Genomic DNA, 14,515 nt, shown 5'->3' on the forward strand with positions numbered 1-14,515 from the left:
TTTATCACCCTGCAAAATCTCATTTTACATACATTCAGTTCAGCTTCTGTATATGAAGAAAATATGGATTCTGAGCCTTGATAAGTGATATTCATGCACCTGCCCTATTTATTTAAAAATAATTTTAAAAAAAGGCATAAAGAATGCCATTGCACAGACATCTGATTCAAAGAATCAGCTAGCTTGTCAATTTAATCTACTACAAACAAGAAAAGACCACATGACCAATATAAGCGCAATTTTCATGTTATGACTACAAACTGGCGGAACAAAATAGCAGCGCCGTCCAACAGGTCAGACCTGGCAAGGTTTCCCCCTCTAATTCCTGGCGTAGCATAGCATTTTGTCAGTTTTAAAGGGAAAGCCAGTTTTTAAAAAGACTTAAAATGTGAAACACATGCGAGCAATTACTTATGTGCTACACATTCCTCACTGCCTCGTTTAGAGGCCAGGTGGACTGGCACCCTCTGGAGTCCCCCTACAGAAGCATCCACAGCACAGCACAACACCATAGATAGCAGCTATTTACGTACGTTCTGGAGCCCAATGCAGTTATCTAGCTTTCTAATATCTATGCAAAACACACTACACGCATGTGCACTCAGGGCCCAACCCACTCTCATGATAAACTCTAGTTTCAAAAACCCAGAGAGGAAAATAGGCCCAGGTCCAATAATCATGACCATGCAAGGGGTTCTACGCTATTCTCCAAAGCATGAACACAAACCTCAAAAATATCTGATGAGTGCAAATCTGCTACACGATCTGTAGAGTTACAGACAAATGTTAAACTACAAAGAAAGAGTTAGTGTTATGTCCCTGTAGGAATTCCACCAGACATCTGATCAGAAAAGTCATTAGATCAACATGTGGCTCTTCAAAACAACAAAGGCACTTCATCCAAAGACCCACATCGCAAAAATGTAAAAAAAAAAAAAAAAAATCCCTAATTTACCCCCTCAAAGCAGAGCCTCTCTAAGATGGACAATGGCATGCCATGCAGGCTAACAGGTACTGCTGGTCCAGCAGTGGGATTTATGTTGATCATGAAGAGGCCCCTCTCCAGCTAATGCTGGGCCATTCTCCTCGAGAGCAGACCCTCTGTCTGGGCCTCCTCGCGGTTAACCATAGCTGCCAAAGCCTGTGTGGGGCTGTCAGGGCTTTGTGGACAGACACTGAATAGAGTTTGAGTTCAATATTCACATTTGTCCAGGACCCCATGAGGCAAGAGCCTCTCCCTCCACACTACCAGCCATTGTGGGAATTCCCTCTGAACTTTTTTGGGAGTATGACAATCAGTCTATTGAAAACATCTTGGACGGAAAAAGTCCATTCACACTTTTTTTTCAGATATTGCATATTTCTTGAGATATTTCTTTATTATCAGATATTGCCTAATGCTACGCAAAACATGTTTTCTTTTCATCACAGGATAGGCTCCCCTGGCTTCAACCAAAGGAAAGCATGCTGGCTAGAGGCCCATGCCGCCTTCACAATACACAGGTTGACACGCACTTAAGGAGGCCATCTGTAGGATGGTCACCCAAGAGCTCGGCACTAAATATAGAGCGGAAGTGGGATTGTTTTCATGATTGCCGCTGGCTTTCACCATTCGAACACAGTGCTGTCAAACAGCAGTTACCGTTTTGTAGGCTGATGTCACAGACAATGGGCAGGAGCAACCTTCAGCTTGACTTCTCCTGCGGACCAGGATTTCTCCCCTCATTGTTTACCCTGCTCCTGGCAACTGCCTCGGCTTTTCATCAACCAATTCTACATGAATGATTCCTTCGGCTTGCGCGCTGTTGTCATAGCGACAGTCAGACTCTCCACCAGGCTGTGACCTGCCATTGAGAACAAGAGCCCTCTCCTTTCAGATAGTGCTGGAAGACAGCAACTCTGAGGACATCCATCCATGCACAAATTCCAACAGAAAATTAACTAATTTTGAATTCCCCATTACTCGGGGGAGAGAGTTAATAGTGCCTATTAAGGTTCTTTTCATTAATACAGTGAGTCAGAAAATAGACCCTGCTGAATAGGTAATGACCCTGTGGCATGAATCCTTGACCCTTACACAGGAAGAAAATGAGCATACTATGAACAATGGGCCACAGGCTCAACAGTTGAGCTTATTATGCTACTCAACGCGCGGCATTCACCCACACATAAAAGGGACATGGGACAATGGTCCAGCCTTTTACCATAACTAGTTCAGCAACAACCTCGACCCAGTGTGGGGTGCGGTTATTTCCCACCGTTGTCGCTAATGAACAGGAAGTATTCACACGGTTTACTACTACTGGAAGTGATTGGAGGAGAATGGTCATTTGTGGGAGTCAGCCATTTACCATTTAGCAAACAAAAGCAACATGTCCTGAAGTGGCTATGGGACACCATTTCATTATGTCATCTGGTGCTCATTCACTCTTGACAAAGTGTTGATTGCATTTCCTGCTCTGCTCAGAGCATGTGTCTCCTTGACACTCTCCTGAACTGTGTCTGTAGCCACTCATGATCATCAAGCCCTTTCAGCCTTATGGACATTTTATGGAAATGGGAAGGAACAGAAGTTACTGACAAGGCAGAACTGAATACTGTAAGTATTTTGAAGATCCATGCAGAATGCAGCCTCAGCTTTCACCTTACCTCCAGGACAAAGACGTGGTCACACAGTCATAGGAAAACACAAGTTCAATTTACAACCACAGCCAGTGAGGCAACAACTCAATCTCCCATCTGCAAAGTCTGCAGGCCTTATGTTAACATTAAGAGAGGATGATACTATTAATCTGTACCAAATAACAATGCAGACTTCAGAGCCAAGGGCATCTGCTAATGATAAGATACACTGGGATTTATTTTAAGCTTGCAGTTTCCCTTTAAACATATTTTTGCAGAGTGAACAGAATCAAACGTCATGCCTATCAAAAAAAACATCCAGACAGAGTTAAAGCATGGCTTAAGCTTCATTTTCTTGTGTTTCATTAAAAGCATTTCACATCTGTCTTAGTGACTCACAACCACTAGGCCTACTGCTGAATTTAAAGCTCAAAGACCGACCATTTTTCCCCCTCAGAATGCTGACAGCAGCAAGAAGTATCATCACAACATTGGAGCATGGTAACGACAACAAACCTTTGAAAGTGTGTCAAGCTCCCTACTTTCTAAACTGTGCTCTTGGTAAGAAAAGGGGGGGGGGGGGGGCAAACTGAGTTTATTTGCACACACAGTGCTGAAATAACCAGAGGCAGTCGCTATTCTCATTCCCAACTTCCTTTGGATAAGAGTTGAGACATGTTTCTGGGACAATTTACAGTTGCACCTGAGGCTGTGGAAACTCAAAGCTCCCATCACAGGATTGTTGAGTCCTGAAGAGTGAAGGGAGACAAAATACCAGCCGCCTGTCCTCTGTCCAACCTTGACCCTAGCATACAGCAAGACTTGGGCAAACCAACTAGACCTACTTGGCCTATTTGGTTTTAAAAACAAGACCACTTTAAAAGTTCCATTTTAATTAGGCTATGCTATGCATCACTTGGTAACACTTAATAAATGACAGCTCTAAACGCTCATATTAGACAGACAGGAAACGCTTCTAAGCGGTCCCATTCTAAAATATAATTCTTTAAATCATGTATTCTATCTCTCCTGTCAAAACCATTTGAATTGATCATACCAAACACCTCCTGAAATACATTTTTAGCACTGAATCTTCCACAGAACTCTTGTTTCTTTTTCCTCCTATGCAAATCCCACCTCTCAAACACCTAACAGGAAACGTAAGGTGATAAGCAAGTGGATAATTGTGAAATCACATTGTAATGTGTAAAGCAGTCATCCAGGTTTACCAGAAAGGTTGTGGAAATACGATCGTATCCATTTTCAGGTCTTTGTTTTGACAGGGGAAAACTTTCAGGCCTCTACTCTTAGTGTGTGAGGCGACGATAAGCTGGTGAAAACTGACCCGCACCCACAGGAGAGATTGGGGGCCTCCTGATATTTGATTAGGCTCAAACATTAACGGGCAGAGTTGAAAGTCTACAGGCTTTCCCTTGACACATAGCAACTGCTGACAGTTTAATTTATTTCCTGAAGTCTTCATATGTGGTGGGAATACAGTCAGAACATTGTAGAGTAGAATGCTGTAAATCTGGACCAACTTGTAGTATGTTGAGTTCTCATGCACAGTCCTTATGGTTAGCGAATGTCTGGGAAATTACTTGAGGGCTGCTAGATCTGACCTGATAAACATACCACAGGTGTTAACACCACACAGCTCACAGATGAAGCACCATGGGAACTCAATTGTTTAAGTTCAACAATACAGAATCACGCAACAGGAAAAGAAGGGCTTGAAGGAAATAGTAAATGACCCAAAGTGGGGGACTCTCCCACACTAAGGTAAACAAGAATGGGTCTTGTGAAGATGACAGCGGGCAAAGTCAATGCAAGGCGGATGCAAGAATGTCGCTCGAAATACCAGAGTCATCCACTTGGATTCATTTCAACCATGACACAAAGTTTCCGGAAAGTCTTACAGACAAACCCTTCCCTGATCCCAAGTCATAACAGCAAGTCTACATCTAGGCCTAAAATCTCCCTTTAGGGGTATTGGATACACATTGGGGAAAATGCTAATTCAAGCCAGGTGTTACGAGGAGATTTCCTAAAGCCCTAGCACCAGAAGAGATAACCAAATGAAGATGGTTCAAATTTCAAAGTTCAAATGAGTGTGTGTATGTGTACGCCTAAACAGACATTAAAGACACTATTTGTAACTAATGTACATCTAATAAGCAGCAGTGTAGCACTGACCTTCCGATAAGGTCGATAGAGATAGATAGATAGACAGATAGATAGATAGATACTTTATTGATCCCCAAGGGGAAATTCAAGAAAAATTCAAGGTCACATTAAGAATGCATGATCATTCACTGCTAATCTGACCTGCACACAGTCACCACAGGAAAGTACATGCACTGCCTGCACATGGACACTACTGGCCTATGAGTAACCAACCAGCACTAGATTAAAAGCTGAAATTCAGCAACAACTGGTGTTACTGCACCAGCGCTACATTGACAAAATAGACTGACTTGTCAAGCAAGTGTTGTATCTGGATGGATGCAGAATGCTGTCTAGAAAACAGTCCTCAGTGTTGTTTTGTCAGGCAAAGAACTGCTGGTAGATGTACACCCAATGGGTTCATAAAAAAAAAGCATGGCTGTTTAATGCCAAGAACTATGAGCATAAATTAAGCTTATTCAGTGTAATACGGCAGCGATAAGAAACACCAGCCTAATAATTGACAGATAGAAAAAAGCTTGCACGTGCATTCTCTCTCTCTCTCTCTCACACACACACACACACACACACACACACACACACACACACACACACACACACACACACACACACACACACACACACACACACACACACACACACACACACACACACACACACACACACACACACACACACACACACACACACACACACACACACACACACACACACCCCTTTGTTGGAACATGCTCACAGGCTTAGGCCATAGCCGCAATTATTAAGTGATCGTTTCACCACGGGCCACCAGACAACCATAGCATAATAAAAATGTCCCTGTTGTGATCTATGAGACGCTGTCAAACACAAGCCTCTCTTTAATGCAAAAGAATGGCTCTTTGAGTGTAATTATCCAATTACTGCTTCGAAAAGCTGCTATTAGCACTCTCTGGACCAACATCTATAGTGCCACTGACATTAGCCAGCCAACTGCAACATTTCTCTCTGACATGCCGGCCTATACATAAACACTGGCACGAACATGGGGCAGAGTTAACTGCTGTTGATTCAAACATTATAACACTAACGACTAACCCAACATGCTGACAGCAACAACAACAGGGTTTAGGTGAACTAACCTGGAAACAGTCACTAAAACACACCGTCCCTTCAGAGATCAAATATTTTAAGCCCAGCACATGATGGGCCATGCTGTTAAAGCATCAGCTAACACCACCAAATAGCTCTGTCAGGTCAATGGCCCTGCTTCCATTTCTGAGCATCAACAACTGTACTTGGTGCCAACACCTGTTATTTGCCAACTGGCGAAGTACCATGGGAACCAAACTTTCTATGACTTCATTACACACTAGTTAGTTGTGTTGGTGGAAAAAAATGTTTCAAGGGAAAGATGATTCAGTTTTGATGATGATTTGAAGAAGATTTCAGAATGAGAACGTTTTGGCAAACAAACAGCAACAGAATTCTGCAGAACTGACTGACAGGCAAAGAAGAGGAAATGGCAAGGCTATTAGGTTAAATAAAAAAAAGGGTTAGGAGAGGAAGTCAGTTACATTTTTTAACAAAACTGAAGTCCATGTATTTGTAGGATGCATAGTACCTTTTCACGTAGATCTACAAGTGCTTGATTTCACTCCTGTTTACATCAGCCATGCTGACAAACGCGTGATTTATCGCAAATATATTAAACGTAGCTCTCCTTTTCTCTCTACATGCCTGGTGTGTGGAAACAATTCCTTGGTCAAGGGTATGTCCCTGCCTGGAGGAAGACGCTCCCTTCACAGTGATACACAGCAAGGGAAAATGACTCAGTTGAATCCATATGGTTGAGTAGCTCATTAAATGGGTTGGATCGTAATTCCAAAACTGCACGTCTTCTAAAAATAATGTGAAAAGATTAGTCACTCTCCTTTTGAGTGATGGCCAGCCGGATATATTATAGTAAACTAACGTTAAATGCACTACTAAAGTGTAGTTTCTCGGTTTAAGATTTCCCGATTGAGGTTGAACTAACATCAAGTTTAATGTTAACGTTAAAACGCCGTTTTGGAAATAATGTTTTGTTTACACTCATGGTCATAATTGGTCATTTAGTGTACAGACAGACACAACATTTTCCATAACCAGGGAAGCCGCGTTTACTCATTTCAAACCCTTAAAATTAGATGTCCCCTAAGTCACAGGTTGCTAGCTCACTACTAGCTCACTTGCATGCGGGAGACTCAACTTGCCTCCAAACTTTCATCAGAATTCCCCACACACAATCTGCAACCCGGATAACTGAACTGTCAACTCGTTAAGGAAAATAAGAAAAGCTCCACTCAAGAAGTACACAGCGAATTTTAAAGACATTTAACCTTACACTCAACAAATGGCTTTACTTCGTCCCAAGCCATCACATCATTACTGTCACTATCATATTCAATTTTCTCTGGAGACATGTCCTAACAAATTCTGAACCCGCCACACCGGGGATTACAGACATGCCCATTATTAACGTTAGGCTACCTTCAGTAGGCTACTCACTCATTTGAACAGTTCAGCAAATCACCCCCGGTAAGCGTTGCTGTATCTCCAGTGACTAAATACGAAGGTAGAAAATAAGTGACATAAAGTATTACCTGTTTTAAGTCATGGATTTTTCCGGGTGGAAAAGTTTTCTCTAAGCTTATCTTCACATGGATCCTAAGATAGTCCAAAGGAACGCTGTGGAGCTCCTCCTCCCTCTCGAACTACCACCATGAGGTCATCTGGCAGGGTGAGTAGAAACAGCCTGTCCTACCCTCCAGAGGTGACATACTCCTCTCCTAAACACCAGCCACAACGATAACGTAGACTAACGACTGCGAGTGTTGCCATCTGCATTTAATATGAATATAATACGTTTAGCCTACTTATAGACTGACTCAAGCTCATCCTGGCTTTGGTTGATTAGCCTACTGCGACATATTCACTTTTGTCACAAAGTTTGACGATACGCTCTGAGCAATAGCCTATTCATAATAGATGTATTTGAAACTGATTTGGGTTTGTATACAACAATGTCAAGACGTGTTTGAAAGGTCACTTTCACCATAATGATTGGGCTACCTGCATTTCAGAAACTGACAATATTTCGTTTTACCACCAGTGCCAAGTTGCTCCAAGCCCTTGCCCTGTGTTAAATCACGTGGACAGAGTGACCACGTACCTTTCTTTTCAAGTGAACAGGCATCTTTGTAATCATGTAATCAGTATCTTATGTTCCATAACCTAGTCTACCATTTGTAGAATATAAACTGGAATACTGTGGACGCTGAGGTTAAATATATGTGAATTAGGCTATCTAGCTGCCATTGTCATGTTTGTCATTACAACACTCACTTCTTCAGGAGGTAACTCGAAGGTTTGGAAGATCCAGAGTTGTTTTGAGAATTACTCTCTGGTGACACCATGAGGACAAAAGTAGTTAATGCAGCATTATCACTACAGCTGGTTATTCAATTGTACTGGATCTCTGACCACCACATTCACATAATTATTACATCCATTAAATATTTACTAATATTTTCATATTGTTTTACTTTATTTATCTTTGTCAATTCAGTTTGTCACTGCGCAGGGAGAAATCCTAAATATTGTTGCAATGATAATACAATCAAAACCAACTGCTGTAGTTGATCTCTCTCTAACCCCCTCTCCCTAATCCAAACACTAAATGATAAAAAAAAAAATGCCTGCATTGCACATGAATCATGCATCAACTTCACTGTTTGTGTGTCAGCAATATCCAAGAATAATTTCCTTGCCTAGATGGGTTTATGAAGGACATTTAAACAGGCACTGTCTTCATCCTGAAGGTATATGGAAATCAGCCATTGATGTAGTTGAAATGAATCAGACAGAGGGTCTGGCTTAATCCTCCTCTCAGCACACATGCCCTTGTGCAGCATCACAGGACTGTGGACACACATCCCTTATCTCTGGTGGATTCCTTCAAGGGGGCAGCCGTGGCCTACTGGTTAGCGCTTTGGACTTGTAACCGGAGGGTTGCCAGTTCGAACCCCGACCAGTAGGCACGGCTGAAGTGCCCTTGAGCAAGGCACCTAACCCCTCACTGCTCCCCGAGCGCCACTGTTGTTGCAGGCAGCTCACTGCGCCAGGATTAGTGTGCTTCACCTCATTGTGTGTTCACTGTGTGCTGAGTGTGTTTCACTAATTCACGGATTGGGATAAATGCAGAGACCAAATTTCCCTCACGGGACATATTTGATGAGCCACAGTCCCATGTGCATCTACTGAACCCACTTTCCCCTAAGATAGCAATTATTCAAATGTCCTGTATCTGCAATACATGTCATAAATAAACAAATACATTATAAGCTTAGTGTCAGCCATATTGTGTTTTTTTATGAGTTATTGCACTGCTCAATCCCTGCACTGTTCACTTTTGCTCTATACTACCATTGCACACACTCCACCATAGCACCTTATCATGGTCAATGCATCATATGAGCAGACCTTCATAATCACTTGACATTTCTGTGAGTGAGTTTCATGTACGTGAGATATACAGTATCTCACACAATTGAATACACCCCTCACATTTTTGTAAATATTTTAGGCAGACTATTTTATTATATCTTTTCATGGGACAACACTGAAGAAATGACACTTTGCTACAATGTAAAGTAGTCAGTGTACAACTTGTATAACAATCATTGTTTTAATATAGGCATTTTCAACAAAGTACCTATACTAGTTGTCATAGCCATTCTCTGACTTACAAATGTCAACACACTTTCTTTTTATTTAAATTTAGTGTATTCTCTTGTCTTTCTGATGTTGAAAAATGACTAGAGAATTTAGCCTCTGTGTGACTTTATTTTCATACCATAGTGAAAAAGAAAGTCATGAACTACTTCTAAAAAGTTCACAGACACTCTGATTAACAAATAAATTGAAATTAGATAGGATTAGGTTTTGTATATAAGATTTTTCAGGGGTGCCAATAATTGTGAGCAACGTGTTTTAGTTAAAACAATATTTATTTCTTTATGAGATTTTCCTTCTTCTTAAAATAAATTTGCTTCCCTGGATTTTTCCTAATTTTTTCATTGGGAGAATACAATAAATCACCAACAGATTGTTTTTTATACTGGTTTTTAGTCAACTTAAAGATACTCTATTGGTTCTATATGCACCTGCACAAGCCATTATTTTCTGTATTCGTCTGATAGCGCTACTCGACCAATGTTCGACCAAGGGAAAACAGCTTCTGGGTGGGTGTTTGACTCGAGGTCATGGTGCAAAGGACCCTATCAGTTTAAGCAGAGGTGCCAATAATTCTAGAGGGTACTGTATCTATCTGTGAAAAGCTGTGATAAGCTGATGACCAATATCACTGTCGCACTACATGAACTGTGACCAATCTGCACCCATATCTGACAGTGGCATGTGCCCCAGTATAAAGTAGAGGAAGGATACAAGCACAAGAGGAAATCTGACTCCCAAAGAATTGGTTCATATGCTCTGGCTTGGCCCACTCTGCTCTCCCACCTGATTCCTTTGACAGATGTTATCCAATACCACATACAGTACCATCAGCCCTATGGTCTTACATTGTTATTTTGAAAGACCACTGAGTAGGCTAAGTTATAACAGTCATGTGTTTTGTGGAAGAATCCAAAACATTAATTGTTTAAAATGACATTCAGGTGAATTCATGAAACTGTCAGTCTTATATCTTGATCTGCAAAGGTATTTGAAGGATCAAACCCAGTTTTTATTAGAAGTAGTTTGACTACTGAAATGTTGCCTGTAACGCATAAGTGGCAAGGCATTTTTTCAGATCGCTCTTTTTTGTATCCACGGAAAACAGCATCGCTGTTGAAAGTCTTTTTTACATGCTCATCCAAACCCTTGATTAGGAATAGCTGGTGCTTGTTCAAGAGGCAGCGTGTGAATGGACAAAACCCCAGGCTTCCCGTTCTTCCCCTATGGAAGCGCTTTTCCATTCACTGGTCTCGGGGCTGTCTCAGCTCATCACAGGGAGGCTTTTGTGAGGAATGGGTGAGCGGTACATAAACATGCAGGGTGCTTCTCGAGGAAGGGAAGGAGGAAAGAGAAAGAGAGATAGATAGAGAGACAAGACTAATGTGGAAACTCTGGGAGGGAACATTGGTAAAACGAGTATATACTTGGCACAGCTACAATAGGAACGGTCAGATTAAGCTGCAGAGTGTAACGGTAACGAGAGTGACCAAATAATAACATAAGGAATATCAGATCAAAGGTGACATATGTCAAAGTAGAATTAAAGCAGTGTATAACAGTCATATGTGTGTCGTATGTATGGCACGTATGGCATTGCAGAGTAATTAAGACACTGACTTATGTAATCCTACACATGATGTTTGCCTCCATCTAGTGGTGGTTATGTATCAATAAACAACAACTGGATTTGCAGAAATGTGAGTCTTTACTGAAGTTGTAGATCTTGAGCAAGACAGTGAAAAAATATTAAATTTTAGAGAACCAACAAAAATAAGCCTTTAAAGTAATGCCATGCAAACATATAAAAGCTGTAAACAAACGCCAAACATGTCTTGCTACAAAAGACATTCCAGGAACAGTGACTTAAGTGTCGTCAAGCTAGTTCACTTTACCTTTTCTTCTTTTTTTATAGTTCAAAAACAGTTTCAACATGACTCGAACTTGTAATGAAACACTGGTCAAAAGCACAAACCAAGATTGGTTTATAGTAAGCATACAAAATATACCTAAGCGATATTAAACAGTCTTGCACCAAAGCTGCAAGGTTAGAAGAACTTGCATCTAAAAGCCTAAACAGATGTCACATTAATGGAAAGGGTTAAAGATTAACTGGCAACCTGTGGCAGTCCCTCAATGCACACAACATGCTTCAAAGCACACCCTTACTTCCTGTTTGTCTTACAGTTGACTACACAAGTCAGACCTGTGGGACTCAAACGCTGGTATGCGTGGCCGAGTGCCTGTATGTGTGTGTGGTTGAGGGGGGCGTTCAGCATTTGCGAGGCTGTTGGATGAAGAAGGTCCGTGGCACATGAGGTTTCTCCATGGCTGGTCGGACCTTGCTGTGCCGCACACTCACTGGGGTCTCTGGAAAGTCATGACCCAGCTGCAACAAATGTAAAAAAAAAAATAAAAAAAAAAAAAAAAAAAAAAAAACACACTTTAACAAAGACATGGCTAAGACAAAAGCACAGACCTTTTGGTCTAGCAGAAAAGTGCACTTCCTGTATACATGCACCAAAATCAGAGCACCGTGCAGGTGTTGCATCTCCTGACTCAGGGTGTGTTCCAAATCTTCAGGGGAATCTAGTTGGTTTATAAAAGCAACAGTATTCTAAACAAATGATTAAATGAGGAAGTGATGGGATCAAATCTGTGCCATGCATGATGCACATTGTACTTTTATGCTTATCCCACCAATCCTATTCAGTCCCAAGCATGGATTAAATGTCTACTAATCACATTTGATCATAAAGGCTGTGAAGTCAGAAGTAACAAACCTTGTCCAGTGTTCCAGCCAGCAGAACACTGACTTGTTGCATTCTGGAGCTGGTGGTCGTAGACCTGAAGCAACAATTTTAAAGGACCATTACACATCATTTTAAAAAAGCCTCTGTGTGCTACATTTACAAAGTGGAGGGATTTAAATTGAGGCAAGTAGAACCATACTCCAAAGACTATCAACCCATTACTGGGGAGACTTTCAGCGTTTCCATCAAATTGTGATGTGAGCATAATCTTTTTATTAAAATGAGCCAAACATGCTGAAACAATAATTCAGCCAAAACATCCAACAAATCTGTCTAATAACTATGTATTTTGACTGTAAACCTATGGCAAAATACAATCCTTAAAACATTCTTAATCTCAGGGACATTCTCAACCCTCTTGGACTGACATACCTGGGTTTCTCAGGCCTCTTGGTCTTCTCCTCTGGCAGGCCACCATCATCTGCATTCTTCTTGGCTACGCGCATACCCCCAGCCTTCACTACACACAGACAGAAATCACAGATACATTCACATAGCGGCCACCAGACAAGCCAGTAAGCAGTCCTGGCAGTGAGGGTAGTTTACATACACAAATTAATGAATCATTATTTAGGACACAGGGAGAGTGGAAATTCTAAATGTGCTTCGGCATTTCCATTGGCATGAACAGGATTCAGGCTTCAAAGGCTGATTGTGTACTTTGGGGCTGTGGAGTGCTACTGCGGTGCTGACAAGTAAAACTGGCTGAGCCAATCAGTTATGCTGAGATTTTCCAAACAACCCAGCAGTGATTGGGTGGGATGGTTATAATCCATATTATTACTGCATTTTTAATTAAATTCCCCATTTCTGTATTACTTAGTCTAATGCCCTATATTACACTGGGCCAGGGAAGCACACACAGGGTTAAGGAATAACCCCACCTCCCAATAAACTATGGAAAGACGGAGAGGAAAATAAACGACAAAGGACTTGCTTGCGAATTTTGTAATGCACTTCAGACGTAGACTCTAGCCTACATACCATGCTTTATTTATTCCCTAAAATATTTGCAACAAGTATCTGTGCAATATCAGTAGTAAGTCATTTGAACAACGAATGGACAAAATCCAGTATGTATTATATTGTTTGTGAGTGATCAAGGAATTGTTTGCAAAAACTATACGTTACCGCTGCAGCTACACGAACACAAAAAGCATGACCGCTGAGATGTGTTCTTTGGCAAGTCGGTGTTCCCTGACGTGCTAAAGAACAACATTCAAACAAAACTTCGAAACTCGAAAAACCTGATAACGTAGGCTGAGAAACAAAATGTCAGCTACGGCTATGGATAAAAAGTCCATCCATGCCATGCGTGAGGGAATGTAAATAGACATGCATAGCATGCACACCTAGGAACAATTGATACGATTTTTAAAACGCACTTATAGAACCAAGAGTGATTTTCCTAGAAAGGGCATGTAGATTAGGCACTTGCAAATCGACGAAGTCTTCTACAAACAAAACAAAACAAAGGCATGCACACCATGTCTGCAACGGCGAGCAATTTCGAGATCGAGCAGAAATAATTAAAATAGGCTACCTGCTGGAGGATGGCCTGCCTTAAGAATAAGATTCTCTCTCGTTCCAGTTTTGGGTACTTGCACCATGTTGAAGTTTTGTTCACAATAAAGGTACATGAAGTACTACAACGCCCACTCCGTTGTTTTTATACTCGTAAAATAACGTGACGTAATCCGCCCCTCCGAACAGGAAATTCATAGGCTCTGCGCAGTGTGCACCGTTTATATGTCATGTGTACTACCGTGCCCCACTAGGAAACAGACTGACTACTTTATCCAGATGATCTATGAAGCCGTGTTATCACGCAGCCATAGTCTGCTTGTTTTCATTGTACATCATGGTGGGCCGGAGCATGTGACGTCTCCCCCAATCATATTTTCATCACATGCTATGTTTTTGCATTCTTCGTTTTAAACTCAACAAACATTCGATCACTCAAAATACAACTATATCATTATTTGACGACATTCTTATCCATATCTCGCAGGGCCATGCTTTAAACTATTTTGCGCATTGTAACGTATCTTAGGTCTGACGTGAAGAGAGCATGCTCAGACACGCACAATGCTCTTAAAACTGTTGTCTAGTGGCTACCATATGTCTCCCAAAAGATCATC

The 14,515-nt window shown here is 41.4% G+C and overlaps 1 protein-coding gene across 1 annotated transcript; it reads right to left on the reverse strand.

The window, feature by feature from the left end:
* Positions 1-11,250: 11,250 nt before the first annotated feature.
* Positions 11,251-14,038, reverse strand: LOC143100400 (death-associated protein-like 1 homolog). Its single transcript, XM_076263549.1, has 4 exons — positions 13,918-14,038; positions 12,747-12,834; positions 12,345-12,408; positions 11,251-11,950 (listed from the first exon to the last, which is right to left on the reverse strand). Exons 1-4 carry the CDS (start codon positions 14,012-14,014, stop codon positions 11,834-11,836), a joined length of 366 nt encoding a protein of 121 aa, XP_076119664.1. The 5' UTR covers positions 14,015-14,038; the 3' UTR covers positions 11,251-11,833.
* Between the last annotated feature and the right edge of the window lie 477 nt (positions 14,039-14,515).

This window comes from Alosa pseudoharengus, unplaced genomic scaffold (genome assembly GCF_046254945.1).
Source record: "Alosa pseudoharengus isolate Yale_2024_CS ecotype anadromous, Long Island Sound unplaced genomic scaffold, YU_APseudo_1.1 YU_APseudo_1.1_scf_3, whole genome shotgun sequence".
Lineage (NCBI taxonomy): Eukaryota > Metazoa > Chordata > Actinopteri > Clupeiformes > Clupeidae > Alosa > Alosa pseudoharengus.